Raw genomic sequence first — 13810 nt, forward strand, 5'->3', positions numbered from 1 at the left:
GGGCCGGGGCCGCCCCCTCGGGGCGCGCGCGCCAAGGGCGCCGCGGGCGGCGGCTGTACCAGCGCGTCAGGATGGCCGAGCGGTCTAAGGCGCTGCGTTCAGGTCGCAGTCTCCCCTGGAGGCGTGGGTTCGAATCCCACTTCTGACAGCTCCTGCTTTTGGTTTTTTCCTGCTTCCCGTGTCTGGTTTTTACCCCGACGGGGCGAAACCGGCTGCGGAGCGGGGGAAAAAACGGTGACGAGTTCAAAACAACAAGCTCTTGTCAGAAGTGGGATTCGAACCCACGCCTCCAGGGGAGACTGCGACCTGAACGCAGCGCCTTRGACCGCTCGGCCATCCTGACAGCGTTGAAAACGCAGCCCCGCCCCGCCGTACACAACAGGCGGCTGCGCGCTCTGCGCATGCGCGGGCGCACTCCGCCTCCCGCCCCCCCCATCCCGCGCGGCGCGGCGCTGAGGGAGGCGCGGGCGGCGCCGTGAGGGGAGCGGGGGACGGAGCTGCCCGTCCCCTCCTCGGGACCGGGATGAAGCGGCGGGGACGCGGGCCGGGGCTGCCCTGCCTGCGTCTGGTGCTGCTGTCAAACCACGGGGAGCTTTGGCGATCACGTTCGCTGCTTGCTGGTGCACGGTGCCTGCAAAAGGCACAAACACGTTTTCCTGTGGTAAAAAAGCGAGCAGCTTTCCCTCTGCCGCAGCCCCACGTGGCAAAGGGCACGTGTGTAAGTCGTGGAACACTTTGCTGCAGCAGAAGCCCCTCTCAAAGCCCCCGTGGCGACCAGGCCAGGGCTGAGCTGGGGCTGTGCGCGGACCTGCCGCGATCGCCTCCGTCCGCCAGACAGAAACACCCGCTGGAAATTCCTGCCCGGCCTGGGAAATCCCTGGTGCCCGTGCCATGGCCCTCGGCGTGTGACTTCATCCGTGTTTGGCCAGTCTGCGCTCTCCTGACCTAGGGAAAGGAAGGGGAAAGAAAGTGAAAATGAGAACGCGCCGAGGCTGGTCGAAAGCCCCCAGTCCAGGCTTTCTAAAGGGAGGCTTCACCCCAAGACTGCGGACGAGCTGCCACTCTGCCAGGCTTGGCCAGCTCTGCCCTTCACAAGCAGATGTGTAGATGTTCGTCGTTCTGTTGTTGTTGATTTTTGTTTGTTTGTTTGTTTTTCTCTGTTATCACTGAGTAACGGGACTTTTCTCTGTGCTCTCTGCAGACTGCTCGAGCCTAGTAATGTGAGATCTTGGTTGCAGACCCCTTCTAGAGCTGCTCCAGCAAACCAGTACCTTGAATCACTTCAAGTCACCACGATCGAGCGCCCAGCGGGGCCCAAGCCCCAGATTTGGTGGCCAGAACTGTGGCCCCTTTGTCTGCTCAAATACAAGAGATGTCCATGATGAAGCTTCACCTGCCTGCACATCCCAGGGCACCGAACCTTTGGGTGCAGCCCTTCCCTGGAAGTACATTTACTTTAAAATACTTCAGCTTTCAATCTGGAGAAAAAAAAAATCCCTACCTAGCCTGCCTGTCTAGAAAATCACAAAAACAATCACTAGAAAAAGGCACGTTTGGAAGTTTTCTGCCCATTGTGCTCAGTGGATCACAGTGGCCTGAAAACCCCCTGCCAATGCCAAGCAGGATGTGTATCCTCATCCACGTGCTGTGCCTCTGGAGACAGGAAAGGAGACAATAGCGCTGAAATCACCGCAGCCTGCGGGCCGCTGCACTGGGACAAGTGCTCCATGCTGGGAGAAGCTGGGAGAGCTGGAGGGAGTCTCCAAGGGGAATGCCAGCCACGGGCGCCCATCCCGGTGCCCCGAGTGCGGCCGGCCCTGGGTTCCCTGCGCTCCGTCAGCGAGTCCCTTTCTGTGCCTTGCGACAAGGGAAGGCTCCTCATTCTCTAGCCATGGGAAGGAAGCAGGGGCCGGGTCTCCGTTTTTAGCATGGAAATACTTGCCAAGGAAGTAGGAGTAGCTGCAGGCTGGCGTCGCTCGCTGTGGCGAGGAGCGGTGTCCCGCGGGCAAGTCGGCTCCGGCGTCAGCTTCATTTTGAGACCCGGGTTCCGGGTGCAAAGAATGGGTTTTGTTGCTGAGCTGTGGACTCGGGCAGGGAAAACGAGGCCTGTGCTGAAGTTTGTGGTGGTGCTTCAGGTTAAGATTCGGGAGCCATGGGAGGGGATCGAGCTGGCTCGCCCGGCCCTCAGCCTCTCTCTGCGTGATTTCAGGTGAGCCCACAGTGACCAGGACACTGCAGCTCTACTTCTGCAAACCCTCAAGCTCCGTCTAGTCCCAGGCTTTTTTTGAGCATCTTGGAGTTGCTTTCCTAGGTGAGACCTAACATCTCACCTAAACCTAAGACTGAGTTTTAGCAGCAAAGCTCTGCAGAAAACTGCCGAATATTTTTAAATCCTGCGTAAACTCACTTGGACCAGCCCACTTGGGATGTAAACACACGTAGGCTGCACAGGATTGCGCTGCAGAGTCTGGTTCCTCCTTCGGGACAGTGGAGGGGCCCTGGGAGAACTAGACCCGAACACATTTTTTCCCCAGTGTCACACATGAGCGGCTGCCAGATCTGCAGCTCCGCTCAGGGCCAGAACTGCATCTCCTGCTCCCCATCTTGTGCCGGTGGCCGCAGTGATCCTTGCTGGATCGCTTGCCTGGCAGGCACCCATGGATCGGGACACCTCTCTGGCGCCGCACACGCTTAGCAGCAGAGCTCAGGCCCCAGCTGGAGTCCAGCCCCACTCCTTTGCCTTTGCATGGAGGCCCCGAGGTCATCCATGTCCCACGTCCCTCCCTCCGGCCATGGGGCAGAGCTCCCTGTGCTGGACGCTGCCCCTTGAGCCCTAATCTGCCCTTCTTTGCAAGAAAGGAGGAAAAATATCACATTCAAAGGAGTGAATAATGTCATGTTCAGCAAAGTGAAAGCTTGCATGGTCTCCCCCATTGTTTTTAAATCCAGCGTTTTCCAACTCAAGCAGTTTTGTAAACCATGAGATGTTTCCAAATAGTATTTGCTTCATCCCTTGAGGATCTGCTGAATACAGACAGCCCCAAACAGCTGCTCCTCATTTCCTGCCTTTTCCTTTAACATGTGAAAATGCGTTACCAAAAACATTCTCTGTATTCGCTGGCTTTTATTGGCTTTTACACAGCTTGATGTGCAGCTCAGGGTGAGGGAGTTTCTGAAAGGAGAGGTCGGGGGCCTTTGGCTCCGGCGAGGGCTCTCCTGAGGCTGGAGCTCGTGGCCTTGTCTGGGACAGCTGGGGTGGCTGGGTCGGGACCTGCGGAATCTTTCAGCTCCGGACATGGGTTTCCTGCAAGGCCAAAGACGGTGGCTGCGGGACAGCAGACTGGTGAACAAGAGGGGCCAAGGAACATGCATTTCTAACACGGGAGCACGCTGAAAAAGGACCCAATCTGAGGGTCATTTACTGCTTAGGACACAACTCTTGTTCTCCTTGCATATTGCTTCTGAGCCAAGCAATTTGCATATTGCTTCTGAACCAAACTTGAGCCAATTGCTCAAGTTACTTTCTGCCGTAAAGAACAATCACCCTGAGAGCCCAGACTGCAGCTTTGCCTCTGACCCGTGCGGCTCAAGTCATGGAGCTTCTTAGGGCTGAGGCTCAAGCCTAGAACGGGGTTATCGGGCTGGAGGTTCCAGGCCCGACCGTGCCAGGGCTCGGTGCGTAGGCGTGAGCTGTCTGCCCAGACCCTGGCAAGGCTGCGGCCGGCCGAGCGCTGGGCAAGCGGCAGTCCCACCAGCCTGTGTCCTGTCCTTGGATGTTGCTTCTCCTTCATTTTCATCTTCGTAATAACCGAGAAGAGTCTCCTCCAGACTCAAGTCTTCTTAAGGAAGACTGGAAGGGAGTTGCGATGTGCTGGGATTTGTGTTATGGCCAAGGACTGCGGGTATCCTCCTCTTGGGAGCCACACGGGCTCCCCGGCGTTGGGCTTTTCAAAGGTGTAAATGACCTGAGACGATAGGGCTGGTGTGGTGGAGGGACGCGTGTGCCAGGAGCTGGGAGGGTGGCACAGCGGCCGCGCCTGGAGCTGTGATGCCACTTTGGGCTCTGCCCGCTTGCTGGAGCTGCCCAGTCCTGCCCGAGTCACTTGCCGTGCCTCTGTCTCTGGAGCTTGGTGGCATCTCTAGGGCCGGGCGGCCTAAGCTCATGAAGCTCTTGGCATCCGGTGCTTGCTGTGTCCCGTGGGGTTCCCACGCAGCTGCTGACCAGGCAGCGCCCTCCACTTCCACGCTCTGCGATTTCCTTCTGCAGCTGCAGCCTCCAAATGCAGCCCCAGGCTCGCCAGCAGGCAGGGGTCCTGGAGCCGCCAGGTCCCCGAGCAGGCGCGAAGCAGCACAGAATCACAGAATAGTTAAGGTTGGAAGGGACCTCTAGAGATCATCTAGTCCAACCTTCCTGCTCAAGCAGGGACACCTAGAGCACGGGGCACAGGGTGGCGTCCAGGTGGGTTTTGAAGACCCCCAGAGAAGGAGGCTCCACAACCTCCCTGGGCAGCCTGTTCCAGGGCTCTGTCACCCTCACAATAAAGAAGTTCCTCCTCACGTGGAGATGGAACTGCCTGTGTTGCAGCTTGCACCCATTACCCATGGTCCTGTCACTGGCCACCAATGAGAAGAGCTTGGCCTCTTCCTCTCTACAATCCTCCTTCATATATTTATACATGTTAATCAGATCCCCTCTCAGCCTTCTCTTCTTCAAGCTAAACAGGCCCAACTCACTCAGTCTCTCCTCATACAAGAGATGTTCCAGTCCCTTAATCATCTTTATCGCTCTCCACTGGACCCTCTCGAGAAGCTCCATGTTCCTCTTATACTGGGGAGCCCAGAACTGCACACAGTGCTCCAGGTTTGGCCTCCCCAGAGCTGAGCAGAGGGGCAGGATCCCCTCCCTTGACCTGCTGGCAACGTCCTCCTGATGCAGCCAGGAGCCCATTGGCCTCCTTGGCCACGAGGGCACTGCTGCCTCATGGTTAACTTGGTGTCAACCAGGACTCCCAGGTCCCTCTCCGTGGAGCTGCTCTCCAGCAGGTCGACTCCTAATCTGTGCTGGTGTCCAGGGTTATTCCTGCCCAGGTGCAGCACCCTGCACTCGTCCTTGTTGAACCTCAGGAGGTTCCTCTCTGCCCAACTCTCCAGCCTGTCCGGCAGCGGCAGCAGCAGCGCTCCAAGCGCGGGGCAGGAGCTGCCGGAGCCTGCCCGAGCGCCGGGCGCCTGCCAACCAGCCCAGCCCCGCTTCTCGTAATAACACTCCCCGTACCACCTCATGGCCTTGCCTGAGGCATTCATCTCTTCAGTCTTATCTGTTTGCAGAAGGTGCATAACCTGTTTTTTTTTTTCTTTTTTTAATAGGTGAAATATGAGCATCGCTTTATGCTGTTGAGACAAGCAGGGTGAGAAGCCTCAGGCAATTCCAGTTGCTGGAATAAACACTTCCTGCAAAGCTATGCTGAGCCTAAAGAAAAGCCCTTTAGTGAAACGGGGTGGCTAAGTGCCTGCATGGGTACAGCGTTTCCTATTCTGACTGGATTGAGCAGACTAGTGCAAGATGTTCAAACATTTTAAAGACGTTTTAAATATCTTTGAAAAGGGGCCTTTGCCATTTAGAATTATATAAGCAAAGGCTGACGGCAGTAGCCAGGAGTATTGTCTTTAGAAAATTGATCTCGTTGGAATTGTGAGGGTTTTCCTCTGTTTGGGAAAAGTAAGAAATAAAATAAAATAAAACAAAGATACAGAAATCCATAACTAGAATTGTTGAAAATTCCCGTGACTCAGAGAAGCCCAATTTCCACCAGAGAAAACAGGAAATATTTTCTCACCTAAGAAATCTCCACGAATAAAAAAAAAAAAAAAAAAAACACAACGATTTCAACATTGTCTCAAACTTGATCTTATCTGCGTCTTTCAGTGGCAGGAGATGACATGGGAATTTCAGCCAGGACCTGGGATATGCAAGAGAAAAGGTGCAGGATGTGATTTCATAGGTCCATATCTGGCTTGCTGCAAATACTGGGCTTTCCCTAAACAAATCCTGTTGATTCCAGCACCTGGGACCTGTTATCACGTTCTTAGCACCAGCAAGAAGGAGCAAATGCCTGAGAAACAAGAAGCTGGCTGAAGTCAAACCTAAGACGAGCTAGTAGCTGCATCCATGGGAGGGTGACCGAGCTGGCACGGGGTTCAGAGGTGTCCCTGGAGAGCTCCTCGCATCCCGTTATCCCTACAAGCTTATTCCTGCAGTTGTGGCTCAGGAAGAGCACTGAATCTCTCAGCTTAGTTCCAGCTCGTGATGCTGATGAGCCAATGGTACCTGGTGCTTTTGTTCTTAGAGGGCTTCCAAAAGCAGCTGCTTTTGTGTAAATTGGGGTTAAATCAGAGGAGGTATCAGGGAATTGCAGGTTGGCGTTAGGGGGAAAACCTTTTGAGCCTAAGGAAAGCCTTAGCACAGGCTGTTTGGGTGAGAGACACCCTAGGAGGACGGGGCAGCTGATTCCTAAAATTTCCTTCCAGGCTTTCAATGAGTCGGGCGCTATAAAAAGCGCGAGTACTTTTGCTGGGGAATTCCAGGACTTGCCTAGCTCCCGAATACAAGAACGTTTCCCTGCCCGTCCCCGCTTTCCTTCCGCCTCCTGTCGTCACTGTGAGAAGCGTGCGGGGGAGCTAAGTCACACTTGGGACCGGGATTATAGAGCCTTGGGATGAGCCGCAGCAGCTGGAGTGCTGCGGAGGCAACCGGGAGCGAAAATTAACGGGGAAAGTCAGTTAATTAGTCGGGAGCCTGTTAACCGTCCGTGGGCAGCCTTCCTTCCCGCAGCCCTGAGGAACATGAAGGTGGCTTCTCTGCTGGTCCTGTTTGGGCTGCAGCTCCTGTGCCTGGGGATCCTGACGGAAGGTAACTGCCTTGGCGAAGCCCCGCGGCGGGGAAGCCGCCTGCCGCGACGGGCAAGGCGTAAGGAGCCGCGTCCCTTCGCTGCCCGCGGCGACCCGTTCTCCGGGAATAGGTCTAGGAAGTGGAAGAGGGAGGCTACGACAGCGCAGCAAAGCAGGCTGTGCAGCCCCTTGTTAACTGTTTGTGCCCAGGCTAGGCGGGAGGGCTGTTGCAGAGAGGGTCGTTGCAGAGACTTTCTAAGGGTCGATACTAGCAGAGAAACGTCAAGTCCCCCCGCTAGGCCAAGGCAAGGTGGGCCGGGCGCTGCTGGGTGTCCGTCCGCACGGGCGGCAGCACCTCGGGGTGCCGGGGCCCCGAGGTGGGGGTGCTGCCGCAGCTGTGGTCCCCGCGGACGCGCTCCGGCTCCTGCTCCCGCTGCCGCGCGCGCACGTCCAGGAGGGGACACTCGCCCCGTCTCCCTGCGGGGCAGCCTGGACCACAGCAGGGCGATGCGTTTCTGCCGCGCTGAGCTCGGTTTAAGGCATCTAGATCAGTGATTGCTCCACGAGAGCACCCATTAAGCAGGGCTGAGAGCCAAGAGAGCAGCTGACTCCTCAGGAACACAGGCAAAACTGGACTTTGCCTCCAAAGAGGGGATGGTGTGGGAAGGGAAAGGGGCAGAGAGCCCTTAAGATCTGCCCTGTTCCCTGCTGCCACCAGATGAGAGGAACGGGAACAGCACAAAGGACAGCTGGGGATGCAGGTTCCTCCTCTCTTCACACCTCCTTCACGGTACCTGTGCGTCCCTGGCTTTCCTCAGGATGGAGCCCTTCGGTAAAAGTGTGGATAGAGCTTGGAGATGTGGGGCTGTGTGTCCTGGGAGGACAGAGGACACCAGGACTGTCCCTGGGACCCTCTGTGCTCCACAAACTCTGGGGACTTTCTCGTAGCTGTGGCTCTGCAGCTCTGCCCTCTACTTGGAAGATGTTTTCCAAGCTCCTCCACTCTGGAGTTGGGTTTGGGAGATGTAGAGACTGAAACGTCCTCCTGCAGGAGGGTTTGACGGGGACTTCTGTGCAGCCAGGGGTTTCCTCAGTAAATGGATCCAAAGACACTGACCGGACCCCCAAGCTCTTCTACTGGAACGACGCTCATCCTTGCACCCAGTTACTGGATTGTTCCCAACCAAATGTCCACAAATTCACCTGGGAATGGGAGATGGTGTTTAGCAGAGGCAACACGATTTAAACCAACCTCCAGCTCTTTTCTTCGCAGGGGACCTTGGAGAAGTCAGGACTTGTTTTTCTAAGTTTTGTCCCCCAGGGCCACAGAAAATAAATTGCCGGGCTGTGTTGCGTAACTACTCGCTAGTGCTGTGAGGCAGAAACGTTACGGGGCTGCCATGAACCCTTCCCAAGGTGGGACTGGCTGTTTGCTTCCGTTGAATCAAGTGGGATTTTATTTTTACACTCTGCAAGGTGCAAACCAGGTTTGCTAGTGGGGTGGAAATGCAAGGCTGGTGCGAAATTGGGCCACGGCTTTGAAGTTGTGCTCTTGAGATGTCCCTGCTTTCATAAAAGCTATGAAAGTGACATGCCCTTCACCTAAAGATCCTTCCGTGGTGCCTTTCTCCAAGCCCAAGTGTTCGAGTAACTGTTTAACAACCAGTGCCAACAGAGTTAGGATGTCTGCTTGAGGAAGAAGACCAACCAAGGGGAAGAAATGGAGCTCGTGAAGAAACAGAGCTACCCTCTGATGTGCTCTGCTTGCCCCAACAGACCGGGTTGCTGACGGGTGTAGCAGGTCTTTGGAGGATGCAGAAATTGGTCTTCTGGGAGCTGTGCTAAGACTAGTCATCCTGCCTCACAGCTAAGCTGTGTGGAGGGCTACCAGAGAGGACGTGGGGGAGAAATGGTATTTCTTGGGCAACTACTGCTCCAAAGTTGCCCAGCAGTTCCTGCATATCCTTTATAAGGCAAACTGTGTGTCAAGACCCCAGCAGTTTTCACCTCGTATTTTTAAATCATCTGGCTTATTTGGATGATTCCAATAATCGTAGCCTTTACGGAATTTGTGTCCGTTTATTTCCCTGCTCCCTTTGGCAGAGATTGCAAACTTCCATGGCAAGCTTTGGACTCCTATACAGAGAACTGAGGAGAGGAAAACAAACAAACAAACAAAAAACCCAAACCCCTGTTGCTTTTTATTGTGTCTAATGACAGGCCAGTGCTTAATATGCTGAAATTTTTATTCCAGGGCAACCTAAAGCATCTCCGAAGTGTTCAAAGGAGTGCGGTCGCTTTACATCCCGGATTCCCGAGAGGCGGATAAAGAGCTACCGCCGGACTGAACCGCAGTGCTTCAAGCAGGCCATCATGTGAGTGCCATCCGACGGCAAATATTTTTGATATTAGAACACCTAGACTCTTTTTTTTTTTTTTCCCCGAAGCAAGGAGCATTCTGGAAACAGAGTAAATGCTGATATTTATTTGGGCGGCGTTTTATTTTCTTTCTTTCCCTATTTAAAAACTTATAGCCTCCAAGTGAGATCCGCGCCCAAACTGCACTGGTTTCTGTCCACACACACAGGGAGACTGTCGCTGTCAGGAGAGATAAATACACAAGAACTGATGAAAGAACATATTGGTGGAATGGGGGAGTGCAAGCACACAGAGTAAGAGTTCACACATTGCTAGGAAAATAAGCATTTCTGGTGGAAAAAGATTCAGAAACAGTTGCTTTCCTGGATAAAAACAAAGAAAAATCACTATTTTTTTTTTTTCCCCAGGATAATTGTCTCTTTTCACTTACCCTGAGAGTGAGGCACCACCAAGACCACTTTATTTCAGCCCAGGCGGTTGCTCCAAAGTGAGCCTGCTCAGAAAATACCTCCCTCTCTCTCAGTAAAACGCGAGTTTTGTGTTCCTGTGTTCATAGCCCAGTGCCTGCCAAGCTTCTTGTTTTGTAGTGAGGAAAACAAACACATCTGAGCACTGGATGAATGGTTTTGAAAGAGAAAGTCTGTGCAGAGGAAGCCTTTCATGTTCAACTTCTGATGACTAACTTAGATATTTAATTAAGGCATTTGCCTTGCCGATGAATAACCCATCCAACCACATTTACCTGGAGTACTGTGTTCAGTTCTGGGCACCCCAGTATAGGAGAGACGTGGAGCTTCTGGAGAGGGTCCAGAGAAGGGCAACCAGGATGATTAAGGGAATGGAACATCTCTCGTATGAAGAGAGGCTGAGCGAGCTGGGCCTGTTTTCTCTGGAGAAGAGACGGCTCAGAGGGGATATGATTAATATGTATAAGTTCAGGAAGGGAGAATGCAGGGAGGAAGGGGACAGGCTGTTCTCACTGGTGGCCAGCGATAGGACAAGGGGTAATGGCCACAAGCTGAAACACAAGAAGTTCCGTCTCCAGGTGAGGAGGAACTTCTTTACTGTTAGGGTGACAGAGCAGTGGAACAGGCTGCCCAGGGAGGTTGTGGAGTCTCCTTCTCTGGAGGTCTTCAAAACCCGCCTGGATGCCGCCCTGTGCCACATGCTCTAGGTGTGCCTGCTTGAGCAGGAAGGTTGGACTAGATGATCTGTAGAGGTCCCTTCCAACCTTAAATATTCTGAAATATTCTGAAATATTCTGAAATATTCTGAAATAGTTTAACTGTGGTAGAAGTTTGAGGGTATCCATGTTTACCAGCATCTCTGGGTGCTTTCTGTGCCACAGCCATAGATTAAGGCAGTGTTTTCTGCATCTATTAAGTATTCCTATTTTTTATTTTCACTTCAGATTTATGACTCAGAAGAATGTGGAGATGTGTGCGAATCCAGGAGAGGACTGGGTAAAGAAGGTCATGCAGATACTGGACCGGAAAAAAGCCTCTGTGGCATCCTCACTTCCACATGCTGCAACTTCAGCAGCAGTGCCAGAAGATCCTGGAATTTTTCACAAGCAGGTTGGTCTTGGAGTAACAGCTCCATCTCAAGCCACCGCTCCAAGCAGTGCTTCTCAAGGGGCGGGCAGGCCAGTTCTGGATGGTACAAATGCTCCTGCTCTTGAGACAGGGGTGTCCAGCAAACCCACACAAGCCACGCTCCCCACGCAGGTCCCTACAGCATCCTCTCCTGTGATGTGGGACATTGCTGCCCGCTCTGAAATGGGTTCAGAAGCAAACGGTGATTCCACCAAAGCTACTGCACCTCCAACAACCTTTGCAACAGGCACAGGCCCCAGCCAATCCCTGGCTCCTGTGCAGGGCTTTGGGAACTCTGTAGGATCTATAGAAGAACACAGAGGATACACCACAAATGCTCAGGTTCCAGACATGACTTCTCCTATTTTGAACTCAGACCCTGTGTCCATTACCAAAGCCCCAGACTATTCTGTAGGTTCCACGGATGGATCCCGAGGCCCTACAAGTACAACAGCTGACACGTCAGATGCGACTTCCAGGAGTTTTCATTCAGATCTTCCCTCCATCCTAAGGAATACCCCGATAACCCCTTTTCCAGAAGCTACTTCAGTTTCTACACTAAACTCCACAGCTGTCACAAATGAGGGTCTTTCTGATCCTGCCAACAAGGTTTTCCATTCCTGGACAGATGTTTTTGATATTAGAACACCTGGACACTCTTCAGGAAAGCCGGATCTTCCAGATGCACCAACTTTTACCAGTCAAACCTTCTCGGGCCAAGCCAGAGCATGGTTAACTACAGAAAAAACAAATGCTCCCCCTTTTCCTAGCTTCTTGTCGAGATCCCAAGCGCGCTTTGTCATCATAGTAGCTTCTGTGGCAGGTGGTGTGATTGCTTGCAGTGCTGCTGCTGCTGCTGCTGCTGTACAGCTATGGAAAAAATGTGGACTCAAGAAAGCAGCAATGCCCATGGAAATGGTACAGGGCTTGCTCTACCAGCAGGAGAGATCTGCAGTCAATGTCTGTCCAGAGGAAGTGATCTGATGGCTCCATGGCATGGATGGGTTTTGTACAGATCCTTCACGTCACTGCAGGAAAGCTAAGTGCAAAGCAGGGAATACAGGAATACAAATACCAAATGTGTGTGTGTGTGTGTGTGTGTGTGTGTGTGTGTGTATATATATATATATATATATATATATTTTTTTTTTTTTTTTTCCCAGAGCAGAGCGCCTAAAAAAACCCCTCTAAGTTGTCATTAACCGCTTGGGGTGTTTGAGGAGTAAAGTTGGTATGTGGGGGATAAATGATAAGCTGTTTGCTCTCTGGTACTAGCTGTGCACGGAGGACACTGCTCTCCTAGAGCTGCCCGGGTGCATTAGACACCTCCGCGCCACAGCCCGGGCGCTTCTGCGTCGCGCCAGGCCCGGGGAGCTCTGCCACGGGGGTGCTGGCTCTCCAGGCCTGACTCAGCACCCCACTAACTCTTGCTGGAGCCCAGCTTTTCAGGCGAAGGAGATTAAAACTGAATCTATTTGCCTGCATAGGAAGGGAACTAAAGGTCAAAGCTAGCTGATCAAAGCAAAGTTTTAGTCTCCGAAATGCTGACAATGCACAGTTTATCTCCTGCCCAAAACTAGACTGCTGGTCCCTAAAATGGTTGGGAGCAGCTACGTTTATAGACGTAGTCTGAGACCTGATTTTGGCAGATCCAGACACCTGCCATAAATGTCTTCTCCCAGCAGATGCAGCCCCTGGCCAGCTCTGTCCAGCACCAGGGCAGGATAATGAGGGTGAACTGAATAACACCATGTGGAAGCAGAACTGCCGCAAACCAGAGAAATCAGAGGAGCCCCAATAACTTTGCTATTGCCGGGGGAAGTTTTTTTGCTCTTTTGCTGTTTAGCAAGCACAAAAGTCAGGGAATACATTTCTGGAGTAGCTCAATGCAGGTCTGGATTTAGCAGTGCAGGAATTATTCCACTAAAGCACACTTATCTTTCTTCCAGTGCCATGTTCTGTCTCTGGAAATAAGCACTTTTGCTGATGCAGAAGAAGCCATAGAAGGTCTGTTCGTGCTTCTACACTTTGGTCTCATTTTAGCTTTTTTACATGGCATTGATCATGGGGCTATTAACACATTGTAACAGTAACAGAGCTATTTTTAAACCTAGGTTGCTTCTAATTTCCACATATGTAGGCGCAGCTATAAGCCCTGTCCCTTATCTGGGACCTGTGCCTGAAGTCCCCTATTTAGCATTTAGTCCTGCTTAGCACACTATGAATTTTGCCTCAGCACCTAAAGAGGGGGCCTGGTCCTGCAGTGATTGACTTGAGTGGATCACATCCCAAAGTGTAAATATTCATGTAGAACAAGAAAGCGATATATATATGTGTGTGTGTATATGTGTATATATATATGTATAGCTTTATATACATCAATACACACACATACATATATATATATATATATAAAATAAACAAGATGCTCAAAGCAAAAAACCAGCTGTAAAGTACAGCTAAAGAAAGGTTTAGGTCCAGCAAGATGCCACCTTCAGGGAATCCTTCCAGCTCTCAGCATGGAAACGATGGGCTGCAACTTGGTCCCTGCTTACTCTGCCACGTGGGGGATTTGTGGCCTTGCAAGTTTGGGGAACGCTGCTATAGCATTATTTTTATATCAAATACAAGAAATGTTATTTTTGTAGTCAAGTTTAGTCGTGATGCCGATGCAGGCAACATCTGCTTCTGAGGACAGGTAAAACTGTGGTCTCTCCAAATAGAGTAGCAAACACAACGCACTGTGGTTTTCCTGAGGTTTTCTTCCCTCAAACCAAAAGTGATGTTTTTGTGTCGCTCCGCTGTGCTGCAGCGATGAGGTTGCAGCACTGCAGACCCAATGGCTTCGAGTCCCGCAAAAGGACACACATCTTGGGTCGCTTTCCCATGATCTTGCAGCTACTGCGGCCACGCTGGCGGCCGCGTGCGGAGACGCTTCCCCAGCCTGGTGC

The 13810-nt window shown here is 52.4% G+C and overlaps 1 protein-coding gene and 2 non-coding genes across 3 annotated transcripts; 2 read left to right on the forward strand and 1 right to left on the reverse strand.

Moving 5' to 3' along the window:
* The first annotated feature begins 65 nt into the window (after nucleotides 1–65).
* On the forward strand, nucleotides 66–148 carry TRNAL-CAG. Its single transcript has one exon. It is a non-coding gene; the product is annotated as a tRNA-Leu (tRNA).
* A 112-nt stretch (nucleotides 149–260) lies between these two features.
* On the reverse strand, nucleotides 261–343 carry TRNAL-CAG. The gene has a single exon. It is a non-coding gene; the product is annotated as a tRNA-Leu (tRNA).
* Nucleotides 344–6820: 6477 nt separating this feature from the next.
* Nucleotides 6821–11941, forward strand: CX3CL1 (C-X3-C motif chemokine ligand 1). The gene is made up of 3 exons (XM_026034410.1): nucleotides 6821–6907; nucleotides 9140–9260; nucleotides 10676–11941. Exons 1-3 carry the CDS (start codon nucleotides 6841–6843, stop codon nucleotides 11841–11843), a joined length of 1356 nt encoding a protein of 451 aa, XP_025890195.1. The 5' UTR covers nucleotides 6821–6840; the 3' UTR covers nucleotides 11844–11941.
* Nucleotides 11942–13810: the final 1869 nt, after the last annotated feature.

The sequence above is a fragment of the Nothoprocta perdicaria genome, unplaced genomic scaffold (assembly GCF_003342845.1).
Source record: "Nothoprocta perdicaria isolate Ctin4 unplaced genomic scaffold, notPer1 scaffold_143, whole genome shotgun sequence".
Lineage (NCBI taxonomy): Eukaryota > Metazoa > Chordata > Aves > Tinamiformes > Tinamidae > Nothoprocta > Nothoprocta perdicaria.